At 47.6% G+C, this 13,480-nt stretch overlaps 1 protein-coding gene across 3 annotated transcripts in view; it reads left to right on the top strand.

Annotated features, from left to right (window-relative positions):
* Nucleotides 1–13,480, top strand: part of MLX (MAX dimerization protein MLX) — a 123,880-nt gene that overhangs the window by 100,216 nt on the left and 10,184 nt on the right. For all 3 annotated transcript variants that reach the window (XM_069751922.1, XM_069751920.1, XM_069751921.1), the window contains exons 4-5: nt 10,533–10,639; nt 12,302–12,401. In XM_069751922.1, coding sequence (XP_069608023.1) covers nt 10,533–10,639; nt 12,302–12,401 — 207 coding nt within the window. The remainder of the gene's footprint in view (nt 1–10,532; nt 10,640–12,301; nt 12,402–13,480) is intronic.

The following is a 13,480-nucleotide window of genomic DNA, read 5'->3' as shown; positions in this document are numbered from 1 at the left end:
CCTCTAGCTCTTTTGCCTCCTCTTTTGAAACTGGTAAATGTAAAAGCAGCGCGTCGTTAGTGGATGTTCACGGTCAGGGACAAATCGCTTTCTTGTCCTCTTCAGCAAAAACAACAACAGAGAAGGATGCAGCAGGCGACACAACGGGTTACTCCATGGAGCTCTTTACACATACCGTCCCTGGCTTAGAAAGTGAAGCAGTTAACAGGCCATGCCCATTACAAGTTGAATCTGACATGAAGTGCACTGATGCACAGCCACAGCCAGACTACTATGCTGGTCCTTTGACTCAGACCACAACATTGCCCTCGCAGGGTACTGATCCAGAATCAGACCCTGATGAGACTATGTTGCCCCGTCACGAACGCTCTACCACCGACTTACACGGTGACACAGATGAAGTTGCGCACGAGCTAGAAGAGGAGGTTATAGATGACCCAGTTGTTGACCCCGATTGGCAGCCATTGGGGGAACAGGGTGCAGGCGGCAGTAGTTCTGAAGCGGAGGAGGAGGGGCCGCAGCAGGCATCAACATCGCAACAGGTTCCATCTGCCGGGCCCGTAGATGGGACAAAACGCGTGGCAAAGCCAAAAACTGTTGGAGGACAGCGTGGCCATCCGGTTAAAGCTCAGTCTGCAATGCCTGAAAAGGGATCCGATGCTAGGAAGAGTGCAGTCTGACATTTTTTTAAACAACATCCAATTGATCAGCGCAAAGTCATCTGTCAAAAATGTTCAACTACCTTAAGCAGAGGTCAGAATCTGAAAAGTCTCAATACAAGTTGCATGCATAGACATTTAACCACCATGCATTTGCAAGCCTGGACTAACTACCAAACGTCCCTTAAGGTTGTAGCACCCTCGGCCAATGAAGCTAGTCAGCAACGCTACATCCCTGCCGTCACTGTAAGGCCACCATTTTCCGCACCACCTGCAGTATCTGTGCAGGTTTCTTTGCCAGGCCAAAGCAGTCAGGGTCAGGGAATCATCAGTTTCGTAGTAGGAAACACTGCATCTAGGGCACAGGCGGAAACAATACCATCTCCAACAGTCTCTCAGTCTGCCATGTCCACCGGCACACCCGCTAGTTCCACGATTTCCAGCTCTCCAGTCCAGCTCACCCTACATGAGACTCTGGTTAGAAAAAGGAAGTACTTATCCTCGCATCCGCGTACACAGGGTTTGAACGCCCACATAGCTAGACTAATCTCGTTAGAGATGATGCCCTACCGGTTAGTTGAAAGTGAAGCTTTCAAAGCCCTGATGGACTACGCTGTACCACGCTACGAGCTACCCAGTCGACACTTCTTTTCGAGAAAAGCCATCCCAGCCCTCCACCAGCTTGTTAAAGAGCGCATCGTCCATGCACTCAGGCAATCTGTGAGTACAAAGGTGCACCTGACAACAGATGCATGGACCAGTAGGCATGGCCAGGGACGTTACGTGTCTATCACGGCACACTGGGTGAATGTGGTGGATGCAGGGTCCACAGGGGACATCAATTTCGGGACAGTTCTGCCTAGCCCACGGTCTAGGAAACAGTTGGCTGTAGGTGTTCGCACCCCCTCCTCCTCCTCCTCCTCCTCTTCGTCCTTCTGCAGAAGCGAGAGCTCGTCCACAGACCGCAGTCGCCAAACCACTCCATCCGCAGCTGGCACTGTTGCACACCAGTTGTCCCATTATGGGGCAGCTACTGGCAAGCGTCAGCAGGCTGTATTGGCTATGAAGTGTTTGGGCGACAACAGACACACCGCGGAAGTTCTGTCCGACTTCTTGCAGAAAGAAACGCAGTCGTGGCTGGGCACAGTAGATCTTGAGGCAGGCAAGGTAGTGAGTGATAACGGAAGGAATTTCATGGCTGCCATCTCCCTTTCCCAACTGAAACACATTCCTTGCCTGGCTCACACCTTAAACCTGGTGGTGCAGTGCTTCCTGAAAAGTTATCCGGGGTTATCCGACCTGCTCCTCAAAGTGCGCGGACTTTGCTCACATATCCGCCGTTCGCCCGTACACTCCAGCCGTATGCAGACCTATCAGCGGTCTTTGAACCTTCCCCAGCATCGCCTAATCATAGACGTTGCAACAAGGTGGAACTCAACACTGCACATGCTTCAGAGACTGTGCGAACAGAGGCGGGCTGTTATGTTTTTGTGGGAGGATACACACACACGGGCAGGCAGTAGGATGGCAGACATGGAGTTGTCAGGTGTGCAGTGGTCGAAGATACAAGACGTGTCAAGTCCTTCAGTGTTTTGAGGAATGCAAACGGCTGGTTAGTGCAGACCACGCCATAATAAGCATGAGCATCCCCCTAATGCGTCTGCTGATGCAAAGTTTGACGCACATAAAGGAGCAGGCATCTGCAGCCGAGGAAGAGGAAAGCCTTGACGACAGTCAGCCATTGTCTGGTCAGGGCAGTGTACAGGACGAGGTAGCGGGCGAACAGGAGGAGGAGGATGATGGGGATGAGTATTTTTTTAATGAGGAAGCTTCTCCGGGGCCACTGGAAATTGGTGGTGTGGCAAGGCCGGGTTCTGGGTTTCTGAGGGACACAAGTGACGTAGATTTGCCTGAAACTGCCCCTCAACCAAGCACAACCGCAGATTTGACAACTGGAACTTTGGCACACATGGCGGATTATGCCTTACGTATCCTCAAAAGGGACACACGCATTACGAAAATGATGAACGATGACGATTACTGGTTGGCCTGCCTCCTTGATCCTCGCTATAAAGGCAAATTGCAAAATATTATGCCACATGAGAACTTGGAACTAATATTAGCAACCAAACAATCAACTCTTGTTGACCGTTTGCTTCAGGCATTCCCAGCACACAGCGCCCGTGATCGTTCTCACACGAGCAGCAGGGGGCAGCAGACCAGAAGTGTTAGAGGTGCAGAAATCAGAAGTGGCGTTGGACAGAGGGGTTTTCTGACCAGGTTGTGGAGTGATTTTGCTATGACCGCAGACAGGACAGGTACTGCTGCATCAATTCAAAGTGACAGGAGACATTTGTCCAGTATGGTTACTAACTATTTTTCATCCCTTATCGATGTTCTACCTCAACTGTCATTCCCATTTGATTACTGGGCATCAAAATTAGACACCTGGCCAGAATTGGCAGAATATGCATTGCAGGAGCTAGCTTGCCCGGCAGCTAGTGTCCTATCAGAAAGAGTATTCAGTGCTGCAGGTTCAATATTAACCGAAAAAAAGGACTCGTCTGGCTACCCAAAATGTTGATGATCTAACCTTCATTAAAATGAACCACAACTGTATTTCAAATTCTTTTGCCTCACCTTGCCCGGCCGACACCTAGCTTTCCTATGAAAAGGTATTGCCTGTGGACTACTCTGAATGACTTTACCAATCTCGTAATTTGCAGCAGCTGATTGTCCAGCATACGACATGTTTACACCTCCCTAAATGGCCAAACTCCCCACACGTGGCCGTGGTATCGACACTTGGCGCCAGCACCCGTGAGAGTGCTGTTTGTCTGAAGAGGTGGGTGTGCCCGCTTTTGGTCGACGGCACTGCCACTGGGTCCCTCCTAGTACAATAAAGTGTCTCTGGCGGTGGTGGTGCGCACCCAACGTCAGACACACCGTTGTAATATGAGGGGCCCTGTGCCTGTACCGCCGGCCACAAGAGAGTTCCCCCACCCCCAGCTCAAACATTGCTCTACCACTTGCACAATTATCTCTCACAGTTCCACCTATGTTTAGTCTATGCGCTGACATCCGTAAATTGCTGCCACTGACAATACCATTGTGTTGACATATATGATGGTACTTAACATAGTCAGGGGCAGTGTCCTATATTTACCCAAGTAAATACTTTGTGCCAAATTACTAGGTCTGAAACTACGCAGAGGAGCCCACCCCTGTACCTAATGATTGCACCCTTTTGGTTTTTCTTTTTGTTGTAATGCGAGACATTAACATGTATTTATTTTTTGGGACTACTAACTGGCAGACACTCATTACAATCGGCCGCCGCTGACAACACCAATGGTGCCCACTGCCTGTGTACCCCTGCAAGAGAATTCAAAGTGCCTACAGCCCAAATTTATTATGTTAGGCCTTCGAAGCCTGTCTGCGGTCCCTCCTTCCACTAGGCCTCCACTGACCTGTCTACTGCTGCCCGTGTACCCCTGGAACCAATGTTAAAGTGCCTACAGCCCTAATTTATTATGTTAGGCCTTCGAAGCCTGTCTGTGGTCCCTCCTTCCACTAGGCCTCCACTGACCTGTCTACTGCTGCCCGTGTACCCCTGGAACCCAGCTGAAAGTGAATGGAGCCTCCTTTTTTTCTTTGTTTTATATTTAGAAAGCCCAGATGAACTACGCTGTACCACGGTTCAAGCTACCCAGTCGACATTTCTTTTGCGAGAAAAGCCATCCCAGCCCTCCACCGGCAAGAAAAAGTCTGCATTGTCATAGCACTCAGGCAATCAAACAGTAGAAAGGTGCACCTGACAAGAGACGCATGGACCAGTAGGCATGTCCACAAAAAGTTACGTGTCCATTACGGCACACTGGGTTAATGTGTTGGATGCATGGTCCACAGAGGACAGCCTACAAAGTCTGTCTGCAGTCCCTAATTCAAATTGTCCTCTGCTGACCACACCACTGCTGCCCGTGTACCCCTGGAACCAATTTTAAAGTGCCTACAGCCTAATTTTGTTATGTTAGGCCTGCTACGCCTGTCTGCGGTCCCTCCTTCCAATACTCCTCCACTGACCACACCACTGCTGCCCGTGGACCCCTGGAACCTATTTTTAATTGCATAGAGCATCCTTTTTTTAATAGTAGGCGTACAAAGTCTGTCTGCGGTCCATTATTGAAATTGTCCTCCACTGACCAGAGCAATGCTGCCTGTGTACCCCTGTAACCTTTTTTAAACTGCAGTGAGCCACATTTTTGGTTTAAGAAACTGGGGATGTGAGAATCACAAAGAACGACCAAACCTGGTTAATAACTATAAAAATACTCTTTATTGAGAACATACAGTAAAAAAATATACAAACAAGCAATCGAACAATGATAAGACAAAAATGGACATACGGTGTGAAACCCCACACCAAGCTGTCACCATGCAAAAAAACATGCAGACTGTGTGACCCAGGTCCCCAGGTAAACGATGTATGTATAGGGGGATAAAGCAACCGGATGAAAGTACTATTAAGGCAGGTGGGCAAAATATAGCTAGTGTCCAGGGTACCTCACAGGACCAAAAAGGTGACCATACTAATATATATATATATATATATATATATATATATATATATATATATATATATATATATATATATATATATATACACATATATATATATATACATATATATATATATATATATATATAATATATATATATATATATATACACCCCACTGGGTTACAACTGAAAGGCCACTGCCTATACATCAGTACAACTACCAACAAGCCGCACATAGTCAGCCAAAATATCAGTGCACTGGTGTAGAGTGCACCATGCTCACACTGCCGCCATAAGAGGCAAAGGATCCCACACGGCCAATCCAAACCAAAATCACTAGCAGTATATATTGCACAGAAGTAAATTACCTCTTATGGATCACCCACGGTGCAACCCGGTCACAGTCGGCACGTCACCCGATGCGCGTTTCGGAGAAACAACTCCTTCGTCAGGGGGGCGTGTCAGAATGCACGGGAAGATGGGTTTAAATAGCCGGCCAATGATAGCAGCCGCGGCGCCGACCGGAAGTGACGCAGGCGTCGCTACGGCAACCGCGACTCTCAGGCGGCGGTGACGTCATGCAGGAGCGCCGCCAGAGTCATGGCAACCATTCCAGCATAGAGACGCCACAAGCCGCCCGGAGTGGCGGGGCCGAGCGCGCCTGCGTGCAGGCAGCGCCGAGGATGACATCAACTGGTCCGCACTAAATACATACAAATTTACTAAACATACCTCAAGGTGGAAAGATGGAAGAAAAATAAAAGGCAAGAAAAGAGACTATACCTATCTCGGAAGAATTCGCCCACAGACAGTGAGTAACATGCCATATGGAGTAACAGTAGCTCGCCTATGGGCAGGACCTAACAAGCTCAATACCAAAGACATAAATAATCTTTGTGATTCTCACATCCCCAGTTTGTTGCTCTTTTACTTGGTGTATTATGAATCCGACATAGGTGCAACATTTGGATATCATATTGCGTGATGTTGCTGTATAATACCTATTTTTCTATATTATTTTTGGTTTAAGGCCTACTACCTGTGTCTGTCTGCGCCACTCAATACAGCTGTCCTCCTTTGAAAAAAAGCAGAGCGTCAATAGTCTTGTTTTCAGCCTCTAGGAATTTGAAAACTGCATTGGGGCTACTACTTTGGTAGGGCCTACTAACGGTGTCTGCCGCTCCAAGGTGTGCCCCAGGTTTCCTCTCCATTGCTTGGGTCTTCCGACTCTCGTTTAGTAGTTGTTGAAAACTACACTGCATTAGGCCTACAAATTGGGTATGGGGTGTAGAGAGACGGTGTGTTCCACTCCAAGGTGTTCCCCAGGTTTCCTCTCCATTGCTTCGGTCTTCCGACTCTCGTTTAGTAGTTGTTGAAAACTACACTGCATTAGGCCTACAAATTGGGTATGGGGTGTAGAGAGACGGTGTGTTACACTCCAAGGTGTTCCCCAGGTTTCGTCTCCATTGCTTCGGTCTTCCGACTCTCGTTTAGTAGTTGTTGAAAACTAAAATGCATTAGGCCTACAAATTGGGTATGGGGTGTAGAGACGGTATGTTCCACTCCAAGGTGTTCCCCAGGTTTCCTCTCCATTGCTTCGGTCTTCCGACTCTCGTTTAGTAGTTGTTGAAAACTACACTGCATTAGGCCTACAAATTGGGTATGGGGTGTAGAGACGGTATGTTCCACTCCAAGGTGTTCCCCAGGTTTCCTCTCCATTGCTTGGGTCTTCCGACTCTCGTTTAGTAGTTGTTGAAAACTACACTGCATTAGGCCTACAAATTGGGTATGGGGTGTAGAGAGACGGTGTGTTACACTCCAAGGTGTTCCCCAGGTTTCCTCTACATTGCTCCGGTCTTCCGACTCTCGTTTAGTAGTTGTTGAAAACAACACTGCATTAGGCCTACTAGTTGGGTTGGGGCCTTCTATCTGTGTCTGCCGCTCCTTGCTGTTCTCCTCCAGTGAACAAAGCTGTGCCGCCGGTTTACTACTTTTGCCAATTTTGAACTGCATTTAGAATACTTACTGATTTGGGCCTACTCTCTGTGTCAGCCTCTCATTCCAGTTGTCCTCCACTGAACAAAACAATGCCCCCTGGTTAGTCCTGTTACCAATTTTGAACTGCATTTAGCCCACTTTATTCTTTGGGCCCATATCTGTTTCCCCCTCATCCTGCCCATTGCCCAGCTAGTGATAGATGAGTCTGCTGGTACATTGACCCATAATGCAACATTCCCCGTGCACGCTACACTGCAAGATTGTGACCCTGCTGAAAGTCAGGTCCCCCTTCCCGCATACCATACCACATCACACGGGGACAAAGAGGAAGGTGCAGGTTCCTTCGTCAGGTGGGGGGAGGAATACTCGTTGGCGACGTCACTGGCACAGGGCCTCTCATAGTACGCAAAAGTGTTGCTGCCGGTGGGAGGCGCCCCCGCCGTGCAAACACACCGCTGTACTTTGAGGGGCCCTGTGCCAGTGCCAATGCCAACGAATGGGCCCCCCCTGCTTGCTCAGGATCACAGCACTTGCAAAGTTGAAATACTTACCTCTCCCTGCTCCACTGCCGTGACGTGGTCCAGATGTCCTTGGCCCACTAATTGCTTGAACCAGCCGTACCCCCCACAACTTTAGCCAAATGACCCCCAATTTCAAATGCCTTACAATTATTATAAGCTAAATTACGATTGACAAGCTTCAGTAGCAAGAATGGATGTTTTTGCCAATACAATGGGCTCTGTACATATTTTCCTGGCCTCTACTCACTGCCGACTATGCTCCCCCATTGACTTGCATTGGGTTTCGTGTTTCGGTCGATCCCCGACTTTTCGCGATAATCGGCCGATTCCACTCGACTCGACTTTTGAGATAGTCGGGTTTCGCGAAACCCGGCTCGACTCTAAAAAGGTCAAGGTCGCTCAACTCTAATGATGATCTCATCAAACTGGGACGTGTGTGACCCCATAGACTGATCCAATGCTTTGTCAGATTGCACTCGGATGGAAAATACAGTGGTGTGCACCTGGCCTTAAATAAATGTGTGTATGGCTCATGAAACTATGGGTCTGTGTGCTGAGACAAAACACGGATATGTACAATGCATGTGTGAATGCTTTCTTAGATCAAGTGAATGTACCAAATCCTTGTCCAGATTTAACATGTGCAACAATCGGGCAATCCGCGATAATTTGTTTATACTGGAAATGGCACAAGACAAATGACATCTGGCCATCGCACCATATAAATGTGTCTTGCAATCGGAACTCTTTTTTTTAGCAATTTTTCTCTTAAGATTAGAAGTCCATCTTATCTCTTGTAATCTTATTACTACACAGAGGTGGTTAGGTCAGGATGCTGGGACAACATTTGTGAAGCCTGAATTGTATTTTTCCCTTGACGGTAAGATAGCAGGGAATGACATTATCTCCCCTAGAATACTTTCTCTGGCTGACTAGAGCAGGAATGATTCAGTACTGAAGAAGGGCAGCCCTGAGAGTGCAACTTCTGATAACCTGCTGGCCCTCTTAGGGTACCGTCACACTATAACATTTCGATCGCTACGACGGTACGATTCGTGACGTTCCAGCGATATCGTTACGATATCGCTGTGTCTGACACGCAGCAGCGATCAGGGATCCTGCTGAGAATCGTACGTCGTAGCAGATCGTATGGAACTTTCTTTCATCGCTGGATCTCCCGCTGTCATCGCTAGATCGGTGTATGTGACACCGATCTAGCGATGCGATCCAGCGATGCGTTCGCTTGTAACCAGGGTAAACATCGGGTAACTAAGATTAGTTACCCGATGTTTACCCTGGTTACAAGCGTTAAACTAAAAAAAAACAAACAGCACATACTTACATTCTGGTGTCCGTCAGGTCCCTTGCCGTCTCTGCTTCCCGCACTGTGACTGCCGGCCGTAAAGTGAAAGCAGAGCACAGCGGCTGTGCTTTCACTTTCACTTTACGGCCGGCAGTCACTGAGTGCGGGAAGCAGACTGCAAGGGACCTGACGGACACCAGAATGTAAGTATGTGCTGTTTTTTTTTTTTTTTTAGTTTAACGCTTGTAACCAGGGTAAACATAGGGTAACTAAGCGCGGTCCTGCGCTTAGTTACCCGATGTTTACCCTGGTTACCCAGGGACCTCGGCATCGTTGGTCGCTGGAGAGCTGTCTGTGTGACAGCTCCCCAGCGACCACACTACGATTTACCTACGATCACGGCCAGGTCATATCGCTGGTCGTGATCGTAGGTAAATCGTATAGTGTGACGGTACCCATAGGGTACCGTCACACAGTGGCACTTTGATCGCTAGGACGGCACGATCCGTGACGTTCCAGCGATATCGTTACGATCTCGCTGTGTCTGACACGCTACTGCGATCAGGGACCCCGCTGAGAATCGTACTTCGTAGCAGATCGTTTGGAACTTTCTTTCGTCGCTGGATCTCCCGCTGACATCGCTGAATCGGCATGTGTGACGCCGATTCAGCGATGTCTTCACTGGTAACCAGGGTAAACATCGGGTTACTAAGCGCAGGGCCGCGCTTAGTAACCCGATGTTTACCCTGGTTACCAGCGTAAACGTAAAAAAAAAAAACACTACATACTTACCTACCGCTGTCTGTCCCCAGCGCTATGCTTCTCTGTTCTGGCTGTGAGCGCCGGTCAGCCGGAAAGCACAGCGGTGACGTCACCGCTCTGCTTTCCGGCTGACCGGCGCTGACAGTGCAGAGGAAAGCAGAGCGCCGGAGAACAGACACGGAAGGTAAGTATGTAGTGTTTGTTTTTTTTACTTTTACGCTGGTAACCAGGGTAAACATCGGGTTACTAAGCACGGCCCTGCGCTTAGTAACCCGATGTTTACCCTGGTTACCAGGGGACTTCGGGATCGTTGGTCGCTGGAGAGCGGTCTGTGTGACAGCTCTCCAGCGACCACACAGCGACGCTGCAGCGATCGACATCGTTGTCGTATCGCTGCAGCGTCATTTCAGTGTGACGGTACCCTTAGGTCAGTCACTGGGTTCATTGTAGCATCATTAAATTTAGTGGGATCTGTTCACATAAGTCGGCTTGTAACAAGAGGTGGTGGTCTGACCACTTTTGATCAGTGTGTCCTACACTAATGGACCCGGCAGATACATGGGAGGGAAGGAGTTGTATGGAGCTGTGGTCTAGTAGGCATGCTGCAGAATGATAGCAGATAATGCTATTCCCTGAATCAACGGGCGGTAGAACAAATGTAATATACGTCACCTGCGGTGACTGCCATCTGTGTTTGCATGGTTGACAATTATTGTTCTCCAATCTCAGATGACGAGGACAGCGATTACCGGCAGGAGAGCATTAAAGATGCCTATAAAGACAGGCGCAGGCGGGCGCACACACAAGCTGAGCAGAAGCGGAGGGATGCCATTAAGGTGAGCAGCACTGTGGTATGTTATGGTTACACCCTTGCATAACCTAAAAGGAATATGCCCTGAAGCTGGCCTGTAGATTGCACATTGCTTAGCACAGCCATCCTATATGAACATTGAGGCTGTATTTTGATATGCTGTGCCCTGAGCACTGACTGGTTGCTATGAAGATGTATTGTAGAGGGCACTTAATCAGTGACGCAGTATTTTTTGCATCATTACACACGGAGTCATCTGGTCTTGGATAATAAGTAACTCGCATACATGGCACTGGAAAACATTAGCTGCAATCACAACCTCATCTAATCCATGTTTGTTTTTAAGGGAGTCAGGAGCAGTTTACTATTCATGGCACTGATGGGAAATAAATAAGAGAGGACAGTGGCTTCATTTGTGTGCTGTCATCCCTTGTTTTTCTTGAGGAAACAGCGTTATGAGGCCATGCACATTTTGGCTTATCCCTCCGCTCTCATTGGCATGGCAGATGTGGGATAGAAGAGTATTCAAGTTGGATTCTCACATATAGGAGAGGCCCTGAAGCCGCCTATTAGCCTCTCCCTATTGAAACAAATACGCACTCTCAACCTGGGCCAAACATCCAAGTTTATGGAGGAGTTAGGTGAATCCGCTCACATCAGGACAATATTTGGCTACTTACCATATGTAAATGGTTTGAAAAGACGGCCTAGAAGGCATGAGAATGGCAGCCATTAGACTATTGAGCATTAGTGCAGTGCCGGGGCGCGCTTACAGCTGCCACACACAGTATAGTGAGCAGTGACTGAAGCCGCCATTTCAGTACAGCGGCTAGTCGCCTTTCCAATACTATTTACCTACACGTCACCCCATGTCTGCAGATAAATTGCCTTATCCAACATGACAGGTTCCCTTTAAGTGCCACCCACAACAGTGATCTCTATTTTTGTACAATGCCAGTGACTGGAATGGCTGGGTGGGGAACCCGTATTACTCCTCCGCTCTACTATTGGATCACTATCACCAAAGCTGTAATGGAAGCATTTCTGCTGATGTAGTTGTAGGCCTATCGGACTCACTAGTCTCTAGCCTGAGGATCTCCAGTTGTTCAAGGCTACGTTTTTAGTCTTCAGCTCTGTGCATGCTGGGAGTTGTAGTTTTGTAACATTTGGAAGACCATTGGGTTAGGACAACAGTTACAGATGGCTATATTGGAAAATGTGTGCTGATCTTGTTCGGCTCTATTCACACTGTTTGCAGTATATTTTTGAGGTAGACGAAAGCCTCATTCAGATGTCGCTATTTTTTGCATAGAAGAGAAGTCGGACTGCGTGCTGGATCCGTTTTTCATCCATTTTTGGTCCATGTTTGATTTTTACCATCTTCCACTAATTAAGAAAAATAACTTCTAGAACATGGTATTCTGTTTGAGAGATGCCTCTTTATTGAAAAGCACAGTAAATGCAATGTTTAGCACAGTGAAAGATTAACACACGCTGCCAGAAAAGGGTAGTTTTGGCATAGGTTAGGTCAGCGCCTCCGTGTGCACACTGCCTGTATAACATTGCTGTGTACAGTATATGCCCTGAATGTCACGCTTGTTCATCAGCGCTATTAACATAAATTGTATATAGATACAGAATGTTATCAATTAACTATTTAATTCATGTCTACTCTTGCCCAATGCAGAAAGGCTATGACGATTTACAGACCATTGTGCCTACGTGCCAGCAGCAGGATTGCTCTATAGGCTCACAGAAGCTCAGCAAGGCGGTAGTCCTGCAGAAGAGTAAGTGCGTTGTCTCTTCCCATTGCCTCTGGGCACAGAGTTGTGTAATACTTACTGGATGCTGTGATGTAACAGGCTTCACTTCCTCCAGTATGTCTTGGGTACATCACAGTTAAAAAGGGAAACAGTCAGCTGACAAGCTCCAGTGTAGAGAAAATGCAATTAGAAGCTTATTAGGAAACTAAAAAGCCCTTGACTATTCCTGGCTTTTCATTTCAAGTTAATCCAGTGAACTAATTATACAGCTGGTTGCAAGTAAATAGAAATGTGTCTGGGTGGGAGGAGAAGCATCAAAGAAATGTTCACTCCAGTTGCCTACTCCTGGCCTAATGGATATTGATCAGGTGCGCACTAAAGAAATAACATCAGACAACACACAGTCAGATGTAAACTCTCCTTGATCAATCTATGGCTCAGCTCCAAGGTCTTTATTTAGTCAGAACACAGGTTTATATAACCCCTGTAAGGGGGGCTTGGTTAGCTCTAAAATGGGAGAGATTGGATGTATTCCATTGGTTAGTGGGTTGGGCAATGAGCAAGTCCATGGGCGGATCCATGAGGTCATCAGCGTGGGTTGGTCCATGAGGTCATCAAGGTGGGCGTCACTGTGGGCAAATCCATGAGGTCATCAGGGTGGGCGTCATCTTGGATATCAGCACATGGTGTGGTAAAACAGGAAATGGCAGCCATCTTTAGTGTCTTACTTTGATCTGAGAAAGCTTATGTAAGGTTAAACAATACACGTTATTGGTCGCTTCTCTCAATCTCTTATGTCTTGAGGTTAATTAAGGATTTGATCTTATGGCTCTCCTCAACAATGTCACATCCACTTTGGGCCCCAGAGTGGAGAGCCCCTGCAAACTGCAAGTCCCTCTTTGGTTTCCTATTTACTTTAATGGGCATCATGTAGCACCACCCTTCCCCATGAAGCTTACCTCGCAGGCTTATAGCGGAGGTTTCAGCTGCAAGATTTACAGCCACTATCTTATGGGACAGTCACTTTTGATGCAGCCATGCTGGCCAAGTAGTTGACGAGTGTTACCAATGTCTTTGTTCAGAAATCAATGGGAATTTTTCTA

This window comes from Ranitomeya imitator, chromosome 2, assembly GCF_032444005.1.
Source record: "Ranitomeya imitator isolate aRanImi1 chromosome 2, aRanImi1.pri, whole genome shotgun sequence".
Classification (NCBI taxonomy): Eukaryota; Metazoa; Chordata; class Amphibia; order Anura; family Dendrobatidae; genus Ranitomeya; species Ranitomeya imitator.
The sequence above is the reverse complement of the archived record's forward strand: the minus strand, read 5'-3'. Positions and strand labels throughout refer to the sequence as shown.